Source organism: Anthonomus grandis, chromosome 3 (assembly GCF_022605725.1).
Source record: "Anthonomus grandis grandis chromosome 3, icAntGran1.3, whole genome shotgun sequence".
Lineage (NCBI taxonomy): Eukaryota > Metazoa > Arthropoda > Insecta > Coleoptera > Curculionidae > Anthonomus > Anthonomus grandis.
In genome coordinates, this window is record NC_065548.1 from 15643198 (window position 1) to 15661952 (window position 18755).

The 18755-nt window shown below is 32.1% G+C and overlaps 1 protein-coding gene across 2 annotated transcripts in view; it reads left to right on the forward strand.

Moving 5' to 3' along the window:
* Positions 1–1159: 1159 nt before the first annotated feature.
* The window catches only part of LOC126733759 (intermembrane lipid transfer protein Vps13), a 75079-nt gene continuing 57483 nt past the window's right edge, over positions 1160–18755 (forward strand). For both annotated transcript variants that reach the window (XM_050437151.1, XM_050437153.1), the window contains exons 1-13: positions 1160–1620; positions 1980–2066; positions 6242–6371; positions 6421–6579; positions 6635–6764; positions 6829–6967; positions 7029–7226; positions 7284–7471; positions 7535–7736; positions 7787–8030; positions 17416–17562; positions 17620–17733; positions 17786–18247. In XM_050437151.1, coding sequence (XP_050293108.1) covers positions 1521–1620; positions 1980–2066; positions 6242–6371; positions 6421–6579; positions 6635–6764; positions 6829–6967; positions 7029–7226; positions 7284–7471; positions 7535–7736; positions 7787–8030; positions 17416–17562; positions 17620–17733; positions 17786–18247 — 2300 coding nt within the window. In that variant the 5' untranslated portion in view covers positions 1160–1520. The remainder of the gene's footprint in view (positions 1621–1979; positions 2067–6241; positions 6372–6420; positions 6580–6634; positions 6765–6828; positions 6968–7028; positions 7227–7283; positions 7472–7534; positions 7737–7786; positions 8031–17415; positions 17563–17619; positions 17734–17785; positions 18248–18755) is intronic.

An 18755-nucleotide genomic window follows, 5' to 3' on the forward strand; every position in this document is an offset into this window, starting at 1 on the left:
ACCGCGGATCCCCTGTCATCGCCGAGATCATGGTGTGGATAGTATAGGATACACAAATATATTTGAGTATATAATATACAATATTCAATTTATATGGCATATGACGTTCATAAGATTTATAGGCATAATTAGTCTTTCTTGGATGGATAGTTTCGAATCTAGAAATTGAAATTAATTTGTGAATACAAAAGGCTTGCAAGCTTTCACAGACTTGGTGTATCTTTATAATCCGTTCTCTTGTATGAACTAGTTTTAAATAAACTAGACTTTTTCAAATAACCCCACATACAGAAGTAAACCGGCGTGAGGTCAGAAGAACATGGTGACCAGGGGTGTAGCTGCTAATTATCCAAGCCACCATTCTAGATAATTATTATTTAACTATTCATGATTTACCAGCGCGTGGGAGCCCCATCTATTTGAATTTAGAATTCGTTTCTAAGATTTAGAGGAATATTTTCTAGATATTCAAATAAGTCATTTGGCAAGATGTCCATTATCCATAGGCATGGTGTTGAATATAGGCCCATAAAAATTCAATCTACTACAAGACACCAAACATTAACAGAAAATTCTTGTTGAAATGCTCTAGTCCGTTCAACATGTGGATTCTCATGGCTCCTTAGATTCGTACATTATGGGCATTTACTGAGCCGCTTCGGGTAAACGTAGCTTTATCAGCCCATAATTTTTTTTCTTAGTTCTATTAAGAGTTGTCGTTCTCCTTGTCGCATAAACCAGTTACAAAAACTGGCGCGTTTATCGGCATCAACAGGTTATGAGTTTTAATCTGGCTGTATCTGGAATGGTTTTCTGTGATCTTTCCTCGAAATACGATGAACCTTAGTTTTAGAAACAAAAACTGCGTTGCCTTGTAAATTTTGAGCTGCTTTTCGTAGACTTAATGTTCTATCGTTGTCAAACTTATTTAAAATTACGTTTTGAGGTCGTTCATTCCTCCTATCTATTATATCTCGGATTGACCCACCATTGATAACCTGGATTAAAGAAAATATCTTAAGGTTATATATAATTTTCAATACTCCGTGACTGACCGGCTTGGAAATCGATAATCAACACATTCCTATGTAACGGTTGACCTACTTATTACGTCGTCATGGATAGATGACATAAATGTCAAAATAAAATCGCTGTGAGGTACATTTGTTTACCAAAAAGTAAAACAGTGGTTGATCGTTGATAACAAATTTGTCAAAGAAAGATTGTTATGCATTTTAATTATTAATACAAGTTCTATAAATATAACGTTATCAGTGGTTAAAAATATAAAAAAAAACAATATCCACGGTATAAATCCGGCGCGGTGTTAACCTACTGAGGGAAGAATAACCTTCCTAAAGTTGATGTCATCACCTAGAAATAGATGATTATTATAACATATAAAATTGTTAAATTTGCGTTGATTTGCTTTTATTTGTTAGTAAAACCTGCAGTTACTAACATGATCGTCTAGGCGCACCAATATTTATAACTTACTACAGTAAATTTGCCTTAGCAGGATGGTTTTCGAGAGTGTTATTTCTCAAATCCTAAATAAGGTTTTAGGTGAATTTGTTGAAAACTTGGACGGCAATCAGTTGAATATTGGAATATGGGGAGGTAATTAATCTGTCGCCTATCTATATTATATTCAAAATTTAAGGGCAGCACTATCATACAACACAATAATTTGTAACAAGGTGTTTTTTATTGATTAATATTTAACAGGAAGATTTTTTTTCATTATTTTGTTAAATATATATTTATAATAAAAACTTATGTAAAATTGTAGTGTCTCACTGTTAAAATGCAATGTCTATTTACAAAGGTACAATCTAACATCAATGAAATAATTGTTGCTACTACTGTACTAACCAATCTAATATTTATCCTAAAAAATCTTGTATAAAATAATGTTATATTGGCTAACTGATCTATTGAATTAATTTTAATGAACTGATATGAAACTATATTTTTAGGGGATGTAAACCTTAAAGATTTAGTGCTAAAAGCTTCAGCCTTGGAAACTTTAGATTTGCCCATTCAAACTGTTTATGGAAAAATAGGTAAGAACTTTGATGTCAATCTATGTAATGCATCATTTGCTAAAAAAGTAATTTTCCCATAACAAATTTACTTTTTTTTTGGAAATTTGAAAAACTTTTTGACTTATATTAAGTCATCCTAAGGATGGAGTTTGTTGATTGTTGATTCTACAATCAACAATGTTGATTGTTGATTCTAGTTTGCCCACAATAACACCTACAATTTAACCCATGTTAAAAATAATTCTACGCTCCATTTATAAATATGTTTTAATTATAACTAAAGAAACCTAGACTTAGTCTCCTAAGGATGACTTAATATAAGTCGACACATTGACATTTAGGTAAACAGGTTTCTCTTTTATTTCTGACCCCACCCAACAACCCTCGGCAATAATAAATCTCTTATGATAGAATATTTCCTTATCAGATTTTTTATTTGAGTGTACTTATCTACTTCATGCAGGTTAATATCAACTTTACTTTATTAGTTGCCTATTGAAACTGATTAAAATAACCTTTTGAGTTGCCTTCCAATTAGGTTCTAACACTATCAAGGGTGATTCATTTTATTATTGGATTTATTATTTAATACAAAATGTTACTTGTTTTGGCTCACCATGTATATACCCTGTGATTATATAGTATTTCAACTACATAATATTTATTGTTTACATATTTTGTAAGCTTATATCTAGTAATAAATGTAGAAACATTGTGTTTCCTGTTTAACAATAATACAGGGTGTCCCAAAATTAGTGGACGAAATGCGAACCCTGTATTCTTTCCTCGTTCCTCTACGTTCCTCTATGTATCAGACAAATTTTAGAAGTTAAGAGATTCAAAAAGGAATTAAAATCACTTTTATTATCCAGGGCATATTATAGCCTTGACGATTTTTTCAATGATACCTTTTAACCTGTGCTCTGACATCATTTTAGTGTTTTAGTTTTGTTTCCTGTTAAATAATTTAATTTACTTCTTCTAAATTCTGTTTTATTGACAGCTTTACTTATTTTTTAATGAAATTTATCAAAATGATGCTTTTTTTTTCTCAATCTGTTTTGTTATGATTAATTTTGGTAATGTGTGTAAATGTTATGGTAAAGTGTTTTAGATGTTATGTTTGTTTGTAATTTGAAATTTAAAGTAAATTTGGAATTTTTTAGTTTTTAGGATGCTTGTACACAAGATTTTGTTGTCTTACGTAATATAGCACATTTTCTTTCTTTCTTTCTTTCTTTCTTTGGTCAAAAATAACCTCACTTTTTCCTATAAACATATATCGGCAAACGCCCCTTTTAAAGGGGGCACCTGAAGATGGTTTTTTCCACTTATTTTCGAAACGGGTAAATATAAAAATTTTAAATTTTGGTATTCTCCCAATTTTGATATGCTGAATTTAGTTGTCATTTCATAATTTTCATTATTTAGTCAGGTGCGTATCATTTAGGGGGTGAGCCTAAAAAAATACTTACAAAAAAATTGTTTGCAAAGTTTTTGTTTTTTTTTCTTTAAATTTTAAAAATTTAAAGCTTTTTACGTAAAAAAGTACTGCTTGGTCAATAACGCTAGGAATTACCATTTTCGAGAAAAACGCATTTAAAAATAACGCTGCATAGTATTATTAATAACAATTTTTATAAAAACTCAATAGCACGCTTCAAAAGTAAATTGACAGATAAAAATACTAATTTATTTGAGGCAAATGTTCAGACAAGTTTCCGTTTTCCTGAATGCATAAACTGGATCTTTTTTGAATGTTTTGGGTCGATCTAAGAATTTCAAATCGGTTTTCTCTTATTTGGCCTGCAGCTGCGAGAATTCGCCTCTGAAGCTCTTCTGGAGTATCAATCTCGGTGGCATAAATAATATTGCACATATTACCCCAAAGATAATAATCCAGAGGATTAAGGCCGGGCGATCGTGCAGGCCAGTTTATTGGACCACCTCGGCCTATCCGCATCTGCCTGTAAAATTATTGTCCAGCCAGTTTCTCACCTGTCGGCTATAGTGAGCTGGTGCCCCATCGTGCTGAAAAATCATTTCCAGCCGAGTTTCTATGGGAACATCGTCCAGTAAATCTCTGAGATTGTTTTGAATAAAATTTAAATAATGACGACCAGTTAACCTGTGTGGCAAAATAATTGGGCCTATCAAATTATCTCCTATCAAACCCGCCCATACGTTAAAGGAAAATCTATGCTGAAAGTTAGTTCGTTGAACTACTGTCGGATTCTCGATGCTCCAAAAATGAGTATTACGGCTGTTAAAGCCCTTACTCCTAAAAAAAAGTTGCTTCATCTGACCACAACATTTTTTGACGAAGATTTGGGTGATTTAAAATCCAATGACAAAAGTCTACTCGAGCTGGAAAATCTTCTTCTTCTAACTCCTGAACCCTTTTATAATGGAAAGGATGGTATCCTAACATCTTAGTCATTCTTCCAATCTGAAATTATTTTTAAATATTTTAAATTGCATAGGAAATAAGCCTAAACCTTAGTAAGTCACTAAACATTCCAGTTAGTCGTCAAAAGGATTTGTTTTGGGGTGTTTGATGTTTGTGATAAGACTTATCCAAGTAAATAAAGTAAATAATAATAATAATAATAGTAATTAGAGTATTTTGAAATGAATTTAATGCGATCCGACGATAATAATTAATAACAACATTATTTATTACTAAGTTTTCATAAAAATTGGTAGTGAAAATAATACTATGCAGCGTTATTTTTAAATGCGTTTTTCTCGAAAATGGTAATTCGTAGAGTTATTGACCAAGAGGTACTTTTTTACGTAAAAAGCTTCAAATTTTTAAAATTTAAAGAAAAAAAATAAAAACTTTGCACACAATTTTTTTTAAGTATTTTTTTAGGCTCACCCCCTAAATGATACGCACCTGACTAAATAATGAAAATTATGAAATGACAACTAAATTCAGCATATCAAAATTGGGAGAATACCAAAATTTAAAATTTTTATATTTACCCGTTTCGAAAATGAAGTGGAAAAAAACATCTTCAGGTGCCCCCTTTAAGAGAAGCGTAGCTCCCTCGGGGGGCGTTTGCCGATATATGTTTATAGGAAAAAGTGAGGTTATTTTTGACCAAAGAATACAGGGTTCCCGTTTCGTCCACTAATTTTGGGACACCCTGTATATGTTATTGAATATATTTTGACACATTGGCTATAAAAACCCCCTCATTCAAGGAAGTTCCAGAAATGTGAAATTTATATTACTTTATACAAGGGATATTGTGAATGTCTGCACAAAAACATGAATATCACAGAGTATAGGTATATTCTATTGGAGCAGATAACAGTCCAATAAAAACTTTTTATACTTTTTGATTTGGAAAATATTTTGTTCATTGGTTGATTATTAATACTGGAGAATCAGGTTTCTGTGTAGTTATATTTCTATATTTTGAATAGCAAATTATTAAGCCAAAGCTTTTTAGAATCAATTTAAACATTTATTTCAATAATAATAACTAGTAAAATCTGTCAGATAAATGGTTACTTTTTTTAATAACTTGTCAATGGTCTTTAAGATATTTTGAAAGCAATTAAACAATGATCCCTTTATTCCTAATTCTTTAAGCTTTTTGGTAAGAAATAGCCAATATTAAATTTGTTTACCTAATGTTGATGAATATATTGTTTAGTTCACTGTTGGGTTGATTGTAGTATTCAGTATCGAATTTGTGTATATATTCTAGTTGTGGTTGTTTAGTTATAGTTATAATGATAATTGTTTTTCTTTTTAATGTTTTTTTTTTTTTAATTTTGTTTAGGTGGGTTTAAGAGGGGTTGGATTTGACCATTATTATCAAATATTTTAGTTATTATATTAGTGAATAATAAATTCACAAGTATTAAGTTACTTAAGTGCATATCTTGTACAAAATTATATTGTATCACATAAAACCTAAACCAAAGAGCCATGCATTAAAGGTGGGCTTAAAACATTAAAAGGGTTTATGATTAAAGACAATGTGAGAGTGAATAATTTAGAGTATAGTTGTGACTTTACACCTGGAGCCAGATTGAGTAATTGCCACTATGACAAATTCCAAAAACTAATAAAAATGATCTAAATATGTGTTCAATTGATTCTAAATATGTAAATTTTCAATTTCCAAATTTATAAGTGTGTACATATATTTATAAGTGTTAAATTTTGTTATTAGGTAATTTGGTGCTGAAGGTGCCATGGACTTCGATCTATACAAAACCTACAATTATTATGGTAGAAGATGTCTACCTTTTAGCAGAACCCAACCAACAAGTAGCCTATGATCCTGTTAAGGGAGAAAAAAGGTTTTTTTTTAGGCTGTGTAATTTCTTTTGTATTTCTTGCATTTTTTAGGTTATTGGAATCAAAAAAGAAGGAAATAGAGAAAATTGAAAATGCAAAAAAGGCGGAAAAAGAGAAAGATCTTACTCCAGAAGATCCAACTTTGGTCCAGAAGATTATCCAACAAGTTATTAAAAATGCCCAGGTTTATATAAAAAATATTCATATAAGGTAAAAAAAATAAATAAAATAATAATTTAAATATTACTCCATAAAAATTCTCAAGATATGAAGATAAAGTAACACAACCAGGCAAACCTTTCGCCATAGGAGTGACTCTTGCTGAATTAGTGATTGAAAGTACTGATTCTGATTGGAAAAAAGCTATTGTTGAAGAAGTTTCTAAAATATATAAGGTATGACGTTATTGGAGTGTAGAGTAATTCTTTTTTTAATGTCTTAATCAATCATTTGCAATAGGTTGTGCAACTTGAGGGCTTAGCTGTCTACTGGAACTGCAATTCTAAGCTCTATGCTGGAAAGACACCATCTCAACTTGTTGATGTAATGAAAAAAGATATCGCTAATAAAAAGCACCACCCTGCTGGCTATAGATATAGTAGGATAATGAATAATAGGTTTTTATAATTAAACAACTTAATTACTTTAATGTTTTTTAGTTCTGGGTCCAATTACTGCTGGAGCCAGACTCAGAATGAATCCTAATCCTATGGCTGATGCAAAACCCTATAGTATCCCAGTTTATCATCTTAATTTAGATATGGGAAATCTTTTTATTGGAATCAGTAAAGCACAGTATAGAGATATCATAGCTTTGGCTGACTCTATGGATCGAATGGCTAAAGGCGAACCATACAGTAAGTAATATATTTCTAAATTAATTTAACATTCAATACACAATACATGTTCTATAGGAAAATTTCGTCCAAACTTAACAACTTATAAAGGTCACTATAAAGAGTGGTGGCACTTTGCATATAAATGTGTAGTGGAAGGTGAAGTAAAAAGAAGGAGAAGAAACTGGGATTGGAATCATATGGTCCAACATAAATTAACAAAGACAGAATATAGAAGGCTTTTATCAAAGAATTTTTCCAATACTGTGAGTATTTGAATGAGTAACTACTCATAATAATATTTATTTTACAAGTAAATCAAATTTTAGTGTACGGCAGAAGAGAGGTGCCAAATAGAGGAATGTGAAAAAAAATTGGACCTTATAAGCATAGTGATTATTAGGCAACGTGTGGAACTTGAATGGGAACGAGAAATTCAACTGAAGAAAAGTGAAAGCAAAGGATGGTTTTCTGGATGGTGGGGGTCTTCAAAGACGCAAATAGATGCTACAGATAATGCAAGAAACTTATGTAAGCAACATAAAGCTTTAAAGACTTTAAAAAAAATTATTTTTCTCTAGTAAAGCAGTTTGAAAAGGAAATGACACCTGAAGAAAAATCTAGGCTATACAAGGCTATAGATTACCAAGAAAATGCATCTCCTACAGTGTTTCCTGAAGAATTTGTGGACAAATCTTTAAGCTTCCTGCTAAGATCTCTTGAACTTGAATTAAGAGATGACAAGCAGAAGGCTAAAGTAATATTTACTTCATTGAAAGGTGTCAAGGCAAAGCTGGAAACTAGAGCATCTGCAAGCTCTTTAAAGTAAGTGTGTGCTTAATGTAAATGTAAAAGCCAAATTGTTTTAACCAAAAAATTCTTATTAACATTACTCATGATATAATAATGTGAAAAATAACTATAAAAACAAATTATTTGTTTGTTACGCGGTATTAAATTAACTCACATGAAATCTTTTCCAACATTTTTGAAAATCTCATTAACCCATTTGACCCTGAAACTATATTTTTCCGAATTTGTATATTTTTTTCTTAAAAACGGTCAATAGAAGATCCCATAAGTCGAGAAAAAATCAGGATTTTTTTTCAATTTCCAGTTTTGGAAAAACGGCGGTCCTTTTAAAAGGAGGGTAGGATAAAGGGCTACTATTAGAAAAATAAGTAAAGACTTAAAAATATGTTTATATATCTTACAAAATGCTTAGCAAAATACTTAAAACTTAAACCTAAAAACTAATTTGTATGATAGTCCACAAAACAGTTTTTTGGGTGAAGACCAACTTCACATTTTTGGCACACAAAATTTGCTTTTTTGTGGCACACAGCACATTTCCGCTGACTCTCGTGATATGTAACTAAATGATCTAGTCTATCGTAACGTGAGAATTGGAATGCAGTTTTTGGCAATTTCGAAGGTCCTCTCTTAGTTGTTTTCCTGTACGTTTCAAGCAGCTGTGTCCCTAGGTCCCTTCTAAACTGAATTTGGTCAAGAGTACCACCATTATTCCTATGGAGTTGCCACGAGTTTTGTGAGGCCATGTCTACACAGTGGGAAAATAACGGAAAATACCACTTTTACCTCGTACTGAAACTCTATATTGGCTTATGTTTTAGTCACTACGGTCTACACCTCCCATATTTTCGTTGTACGCCTTGATCAATTGAGGCTGATCTATATAAACATGCTTTTTTTTAGCCTGTGAAAATCGTTTGACCTTATTTACTGACAAAACTGAACATGCAATGGTGGCTAAAGTAACAACGCTGTTGTCATTCCATTTGCATAATGCGATTTCATTATCGGCAACACCCCATTCAAATGTACCTCGTGTCTTTTTCTTCAGAACTGCCGCATTGCTAAATGGAGATTGTGGGATCCGGTTTTCACGTATAGTACCAGTTGCCTTGATGTTCCTCAATTTTAGCTGCTTTAGAAGTGAAAAAGATGTGAAAAAATTGTCAAAAAATATGTGAAAGGGCTGGTAAGGTATTTTCTGTAAAACATCTGCATATTGGAGAACAACTGACGCTCCCAAACCCAGGTATTTATATTTGTCCGGAATTGTTGTCGACGCACCTTGGTAGGGATCAAAATAAATAATGTATCCAAGGCGTAGGGTACCTAACCAAAATTTATACCCCCACCCATGGGCGAAGTTAGGGGGGGGCTTGGGGGGGCTTAGCCCCCTTTAAAATGAAATTAGCCCCCCAAAAAAATTGTTTAAAACGTAAAAAAACAGAAAGTATAAGACTTAAAGAATATGTGGTTGAAGCTTCCACTTCCGCAGTACACGAAGAAACGTTCTTAAATTCACCTTTGATAAAAAATGATGCACAAAAGTTTTGGCTAATTTCAATTTATTATAGGTCTCTCGACAATATAATAAATCATCTAAAAATAAGATTTTCTTTCGAAAGTCAGAAATTAGCTAAATCTGAGATACCTTTTTAATCGATAGGGAGCTATTAAAAGCTGAAATGACCGTTATTGGGAATTGCATAAATAAAAGCCAGAGCCACAACATTACCATTTCTGATATTAAAGATGTATTAAGAAAAGAGACTTTTCCAAATGCATATACCCTTATGCAAATAGCATTAGTTTTGCCAATTTCTTTAGCGTCCTGCGAACGCTCTTTCTCAATGAGAAGAATTAAAAATTGGTTTAGGTCAACGATGGGTCAGGATCGATTTAATTCTTTAGCACTAACCACTCTTAGTATTGAAAGTGGTCTAACAAAGTCATTGTCGCCAGATGAAATTTTAAAAGAGTTTTTAAAAAAAGGAAATCGAAGTTTTATTAGAGTAGTTATAAGATAATTTTATTGGATTTCATTTCATTTAAGGACATTTTTAATAAATTTTGCATTTACTATTTTTGAAGAATTATTGCGTTTTATTAAAATGATATTGGTTTTGAAGGTTGCAGACAATGGAGAAGTAATATCTAATTGTCGGATTTGCATTGTCATTAATTTAAACAAAGTTAAACACGACGTTTTGGTTGGTAAGTATCTCCAACCGTTACCATAAAAACTGAATACCATATTAAGTGTAAACTGTTAGTTTACACTTAATATAAGATTTTAATATAATAATGGTTGGAGATACTTACCAACCGAAACGTCGTGTTTAACTTTGTCTAAATTAATTAAGTCCAACAATTAGATATTAAAATGATATTATTTTGAACTTTGAAATTTTTCTTGAAAGTTTAAATTTTTTTAAAAAACTAGCGACTTTTGACTTTTGCTGTGTATTCAATATACTCCAATATATATACAGAATAGTTCATACATTATGGATATTGCAATAAAATTCAGAAACGTGTTCCTTGGATGAAACCTAATATGAAAATAAAAGTAAAAGAAATTCATGATATTATGTATATAGTCAATAACACCTCTACAAAAGGACAAAGCGCTCCAAAAAATTTTGCTCGTGACGTCACGCGTTTGGGCCATGCACTTCAGGTTGATTTTCGGGTGAATTCAGCTGTTGACAGTTTAGTTTGAAGGCTGGCTTCAACGCTGCCAGACTTTGCAGATTGTCGTGAACGTTAGGATGATCTATTACTATCTTAAAATAATCAAATCTATATCTTTAACTGCTCTTACTTTACAATAATTTAGTTAAAAAAGAGTGCATCCTTATTTCTCTTTTTATAATTTAAACTTCCATTTTTTCAAATTTTATCATTTATTTAATACCTTGCTACTTGCCAATAGGAGTTCTTTCTATATAAATCTGACGACGGCACAACTACTAGTTGCGCCACCTGATGAAACGAGAGGTTAGGTTGTTTATATTTATGTTCTGTGGTTGCCGGTATTTCTGACGAGATCCGCAGTAAACATTAGCTAATTTTTGTGTTTTTTTCTAAAATCGGAACTGTTTATTTCCGCGAAACGTGTATGTTATATTTATGTAAAATCTTCGCGTACTTTGAAATCGCAAAATCGTATTTTCGGACTAGAAAAATCCTCGGAGAAACCGGTTCTCCGGCGCACCGGCCGGGCGACGCCGCGGTTTTATTTGTTTATATCAGATTTTAATACTTTAGTTCGTGTTTAATTTAATGTTTTTCTCCTATCTCTCCCTCGGCTTGTAGTTAATACCAGAGTTTAAATATGCCTCAAAAGTGCTGTGTTCCGGGTTGTAACGGAAACTATAAAAACGGACCTAAAGTGCATGTCTTAAGTTTTCTTAAGGATATAAATCTAAGGCGAAAATGGATAAAAGCCATACACAGAGATGACTTTGAGCCCACAAACAACACCAAAGTATGTGAAGCTCATTTTCTTAGCTTCACATACTTTAGTATAATAAAGAGTACTTAAGTTCAAGATTCCAACACAGGTAAAATTTGTACAAAATAATTACTAAAACCACGGCTAAAAGAAGACTGTACACCATCTATTTTTTTTAAATTGCCCTAGTTATTTGTCAAAAACTATAAAAATACTGCCAAGTAAAGATGAAAGGATTAAAAATATTGACGAGTTGAATTTAGCAAAAGCCCTTGAATTAAGCAAAATTGACTTTGGCGAGCATGAGAAACAAAGTAATTTTGACAGTTTTGAAGAGTTTATTGAAAAATTTTCTGCTTTTAAACTACCGAAAGATACTGCTCACAGTGAGTCTCAAGACAGCAAAAAGCTAACAATTTTTAAAATTTAATACACACCTGGTCCATGCATTAATTGGGCAATTGTTTTTAATTTAAATGTTATTAGGATATGAATATTATATGAAACTTTTTATATAGCGAGCCAGTTTGTGTTTTAACATCAAAATTTAAAACTCCATATACTTCCCATAGTTTAGATGATTTGTATGCATTACTTGAAGCAATAGACCTTACTATTATTACCCTGCCTTTGGAGGAAAATGTTACCAATAATGACAACCCCGACTGTGACTTAAATCCAAATGCTGCTACCGAGACTGCTACCAATACCCTTGGCAATACTATTCTCAGTCATGTCAAACCATCAAATGACATAAATAAAATGAAATGTGTGTTCGATTTTGTGTCAAACATACTAAAAAGTTTTAAAAACATTGAAGACAACAAAATAGTGCATGCTTTAGATTTTATTTGTGAACAATTAGCTTTGCTTATAACTGCAAAGGAAAGGTATAGATATTCAAGTATGTAGTACAATAATTTTGACTTCTATAATCTATACTATTAGTCCTCATGCATACAAGTATTTAAGAGGTTATGGATACCTATTTTTACCACATCCTCAAACTATAATGGGTATTTATAACAAACACATGACCGATCCCCACATAGATGAAAAAAAAAAATGTTTTTAACTTATGCCCCAAATGTGTTTAGTTTACTAAAGGATCATGAGAGATTTGTGACACTACTTTTTGATGAAATTCATATTGACCCTTACATGGACTATAAAGGCGGTAATATCACTGGAACATCAGTAAATAATAAGTCTCTAGGTTCCTCGGCATTGACTTTTATGATTACAAGTGTGTGTTCCAGCTTTAAGGAAGTAGTTCACATAGCTCTCATCTCCAAAATTACATCAGACATACTTCATAATTTTATTAAGACAATTATTGAAAATTTCGAGGAGATTGGGTACATAGTTTTTTGTGTTACAAGTGATAATAATGCCATTAACGGGAAAGCCATGAGTCATTTTTTAACTGCAGACCAACTTAGCATTGTTTATTCTCATCCCATAGATAATCAGAGACCATTATTTTACCTATTTGACACAGTTCACTTACTTAAATGTGTATTTAATAATTGGCTTAACTCTAAACCAGACCAAAAATTTTATTTTCCTGATTTTGACACTTTGAAAAAAAAATGTGCTTCTTTTGCTGCAATTAAAGAATTACATGAACTGGAGTATGATAAGCTTTTTAAGCTTTTAAAGTAAATATATGTATTTATGTGTATATAATAACATTTTTTACTACTTAATGATATAAAAAAAGTATTATAAATACCTAAATACATATGTTGAATTTTGGCGCAGATGTAGGGGAGTTGGGAGTCTGCATTTAATATTACACCATAATATTTAATCTGACATTCAACCAGAACTAAAACATACCTTTGAATGTTTCCTGAACTCTATTCTATTCCTAGCATTTTTTAAAATAAGCCAAATATTGAGATATTAGCATATGAAATCCCTTGGTTTTTAAAAATCGGTGGCCCACATCGATGACGTCACGCGTCAAGCACTAAGGCCTTGTCTTTGAGTGGGTGTTGATATAGTACAGCAAATTAGAATAGAAGCTGTTTAAGACTATTCTTTTTTTTTTAATAATTTTAACGACTTATAAGTGAAAATGAAGGTGCCCACCAAAAAATTTGTTACCTCCGGCGGCGCCTGCGGCGGACTTTTCTTTGATGGCCACCCCCTCACCTCTTCGTGTAACTCTGCCCCTGGATGGGGGCTTTAGCCCCCCCATTTTTGAGGCTCTAACTTTGCCCATGCCCCCACCTTATAGGCTTGCCTCGAATAAATTGCTTACCGCTATATCTCCCAAAATAGGGTATCATGGCCTCATCAAGGCTGTGATTCTCTTCAACTGGGGCATATTCAAAAATTTTTTTTATTTAGGCTCTTAAAAAGTGGACGCAGTTTAGAGTACTTGTCTTTTTTATCAAGGGAAGTATTATCACTGCAATGAAGATTACTCATTATGAATTGAAATCTATCTCTGGAAATAGCGGCTAATATAAGTTTATTCTGGGTATTGTTGCAATTCTGCCAATACATATGTTGCCTTGGAACAGTTGTATATCCACTGACAAGTAACACCCCTATGAAGCAGTACATCTCGTCTGCAGTAACGTTACCGGGGCGGTTTTTTTTGCTGTGCATAAATATTGGTAAAATTGACAATTTTTCCTACCAAGTTCTCATCAAAGAACAGCTTGAAAATATTTCCAGGGCAACGATTGCTTTGTGCAGTTTGAACTGATTGCCATTGCATAAACGTAGACTCTAAATCTTTATTGAGAGTATAGTCAAACGTCTTTATGTAGATCGTCATCACTGTCCCAGTCGTCTTCACCTTCTACGTCAAATTCAATTTCCGCCGGGGCCCTTAGTTGCACTCCGGGTAAATTATTTGGTACTACATCGTCTTCAGCCCCAGAATCTTCATCGGTATCGCAGTTTTCGTTGGCATTTTCGGGTGGAAAAATTGTAATGTCTGTAGGAATGTCCGACGTAGAGTCATTCTCCAATTCCTCTAAGATTTCTGCCATGGTTAGTGGCTTTTTCCAATACCTGTAAAAAACCACATAGTAGTATATAATCCTACCGTCCTTTTAAAAGGACTCGTTTAATTGAACGCTCCTGGATTGATCAAGAAGTGTGAAACATAACCACAAATATATAAAAAGGTCAGTATGTTATGTTATTTGTTAAAAACAATCAAAACAAGAACGAAAAAATAAACGAGTTTTAACATTGAGTCACTCATTGCAAAATCACTAGAAACACAGCGTGTTTTATTCGTCACTATCGATCCAAAAATTAACAAAATCCTAACGATCGCGATTGGCCTTATTTAAGATGTTAACTAAATATAATGTGACACTGGCGACATCTTCAAACCGTCAGTTAAATCAGAAAAATACAGGTTTCTTTTTGAAATCCTTTTAAAAGGACAGTAGGCGTAAATGGGTTAAACAAAGGGTCGTTTTATTTTTGGAAAAACGAAAATTACTATAAAAAATAAGATTTTATCAACAGAAGATGCCATAATTATATAAATGTATAGTGCTTTAGACCGAAGCAAACTATTTTTTGTGTTTTTGATGCAGTCTTTCAATACTATTAAAAAGTTAAAACCAATTGAAATTTGACGAATTGTACTTAACTTGTTCCAAGAAATAGTCCATTTTTTCTCAAACAGACCAGCTTACATTAAATAGAAATGAAATAAACTCTAACACAGGTCTCAAATTTATTAAAACTCTGTCACAAGTCTCAAAATTGTTTAAATAAAGTCAAAGGATTACCGGTGTTTCGACACTACATGATACAAGTCAAGGGTAGAAATTAAGTTAAAATTGGCAAAATCTACGTCCGATACTACTACGACTAGTTACTACATATTAAAAATATAAACAAACAAGTTTGTTTATATTTTTAAACCAGGTCAATCAATATCGATTGACTCAGTACTGTCTTCTGTACGGTCGCCCAAATCTTCAACAAAATATTACTTCAACCTACTATCAACTGAGTCGTTTAGCTATCTTATTTCATATATAATTCATCTTTTTCCCTACCAACTTGGAAGAAGTAAAAACAGTATTATACACGATGAAAACCAAAAATTCTTCAATTGAGGAAGATTTTACTTAGCTGCTGCTTTCTGTTCTGTTATGATGCGATCAATGTCTCATGGGCAATGGATACTTTCTCGAGTTTTGGGTCCGTCAAAGTAATTCCTATTCATAAGGGTGGCAATCTTGATGATTCCTGTAAGTTTCGACCGATTTCTCTTTTCTTCCACTCTGTCAAAGTTTGAAATGTGAAAGGTTGAATTGAAAAACTGGTAAATTTCGTCTGATGTCTTTTCACAAAGCAAATAATTCTCACTTCTAAAGTATTTTAATTCCAAGTACATTTTTTTTATAATTATTTGTATTTTAGAAAACATGAATATACGAAATATGATTGTGAATTTCATGTACCATCGTGCCGAAAAAAAAAACCGGGACAATAAAATTTAGGTAGGGAATCGTCTCCTAGTCTATTATAGTGAATCGCATTCCTTGGGTATGGTATGCATATTTACGCATTATAAATTTTTGGAGTCTTAATAATTACATATTTAAATAATAATATTAATACAAAACATTTTTATTTTTTAATATATTTTTTTTTATTTGGAACACATTTTATAAATAAACCAAAACTAACCAATATCTTTTTTGATAATATGGAATAAAAAATTATTAATAGTTAGTAAGCGCACCGTCGTTATCAATTACAGCTTGCAAACGTCGTGGCATACTTAAAATTAAGTTTCTGGTATATTCTTCGGTCATTTGGTCCCACACGTCATCTATCTTTAGGAGTAATTCATTCTGATTTCTTGGCCTAAAGTTATCTTTATACATATATTTTGCCATTTTACCCCAAACGTTTCCAATTGGGTTGATATCAGGGCTTTAAGAGGGCCACGGTAAAACTTGACTTTCGTATTTCGTCTAGATAGATTTGAACTATACGGGCTGTATGTATAGGAGCATTAACATGTTGGAAGATAAAATCTTGCCCTATATAGACTATATCAACCGATGGCATCATAACATTGTTCAGGATATTGCAATATCCTAAGGCATTAAGCCTTCCCTGCACTATTTGACAAATGCCTGGTCCTCTAAAAGTAATCCAGGCCCAAGCGTTTATACTAAAACGTCTACTTTGATTAGTCTTATGTGTATATCTTTCATCACATCTGGTATTAGAAGGCCTGTAAACGCGGATTTTGCCATTATTGCACGATTGAAATGTTTTTTCATCCGAAAATATTACCGTTTCCCATATGTTGTTTTGGTGTGCATATTGATGGGCAAATTCTAATCTTCTCTGTTTGTTTGCTTCAGTCAAAAATATTTTATTTGTTGCACAGCAACTTTTAATTTCCAAATTTCTTATCCTACTACGAGCTGTATTAGCAGAATCAGGAAAATGCGTGTCTTCTTTTGCCTTTATTGCTGTTTCAAACGGATTGTTTCTTACAAAGGCAACTAACTCTCTATCTTGAATGTCGTTTGAAATTTTTGGCCGACAAGAACTTGGATTTCTTACAATAGCTCCATATTCTGCAATTTTTGTCTTAGCAAGGAAGCGTTATTTTTACTAATGCCCGATTTTTCTGCGATTCTTCTTATAGGAACTCCATCCATCAGACCAGTGTATATTAACGCTTTTTGTTGAGGAGATAATGCAGGCATTTAGAAAGAACGATTTTGTTGACGCGACTGTCACAAAATTAAATTAACTTTGACAACATCAAAATATATTATTCTAATAGACCAAGAGATTTAGGAGATTTTGCTGTCCCAGTTTTACTCGGCACGATAGTACAAAACTAAAAAGAAAATATAAATATCAAAGAAAATATAATAAATATGTGACTTTAGATGTATTTTTTTGTAATTGTAAACTTTTCAGAGTACATGTGGCAATCGATAATTTGAAAATGGATGGTTTAGTACAAGATGACTTTCATCCGACACTAATCATACCGGAGGAAAAAGAGATCAAAGGTGTTAAAAGCCTATTAGATGTTACGTTTGAGACAAATCCTCTTGACAAAAAGTAAGTTGATGTTGATGTACATTTAAAAAAATTAATAAATAAAAAATAATTTTTCAGATGTGACCAAAGAATACATTTGGTGGCAAAACCTCTTAAAATAGTCTATGATGCAGTAACAATCAATAAAGTCCTCGATATTTTCAAAATACCACCTGATTCATCACTTGACCAGTATGTTTTCTTATATTTATTGACAATGATGGTTTACTCTTAAAATTTTTAGAATTCAAGCAGCAGCATCTTCAAAACTGACAGATGTCAAACAAATGACATCTACTGGTCTACAGTATGCTATAGAGCAACATACCCGTTTAGATGTAGACTTAATTTTACATGCCCCATACATCATTATTCCTTATAACGGGAAATATGAGGAATTTGGGAATGTTCTGGTTATTGATTTGGGTCAGATTAAGATTCATTCATCAGGTGAAAGATCTTCTGTTATGGATGTTAGACGATTGTATCAAGAAGGGCTAGCGCAGGAAGAGATATTTGAGAAAATGAAAAGCTTCAGTTATGATCATTTTGCTATGGAACTTACCGATTTACAAATATTGGTAGCCCAGGGAGAAGAAAATTGGAAGCAGTATATTGTGAATTCGGCTAGTACCGAAATGCACTTGCTAAATCCCTTGAGTTTGAATATTCAATATTCTAAATGTCTGATTACCGATGATCCTCGGTAAGTTTGAACTATTATTCATATATTGTATCACAATTTTCAAAATACTTTTCTAAAGATTATAAATACACAAGTATTCTCTTTAGGTAATGCATTAATTGAGCGAAAGTGTCGCAGGCTTAGGACTTACCATAAATAAAACTGATTTTATTTCAGAGGCGACACTTTCTCTCCATTTCACATTAAGGATTTTAAACTTTATTAATGTAATGCTTAAAGTTTGAAATTTAAATGTAAATTACGTATGTTGACTAAAGTAAACTCAGTAACAATCGGGTATAAAAGTAGTCTAGGTTATATTATGCAGTATTTTAAATATATGAAAAATGTAAATGATAAATAATATTTTTTTACTACCTTGCTATCTACTTACTTGCTGGGTACATCCCTGGAAATTTTGGATCAAATCTAATTAATTCAGTAGATTTTTGTTAGTTGGTTAAATAAACCATAAAAATATCATTGCAATCTGCAACAGCTTTTTAGAAAAAAAATATTTTTTAAATAA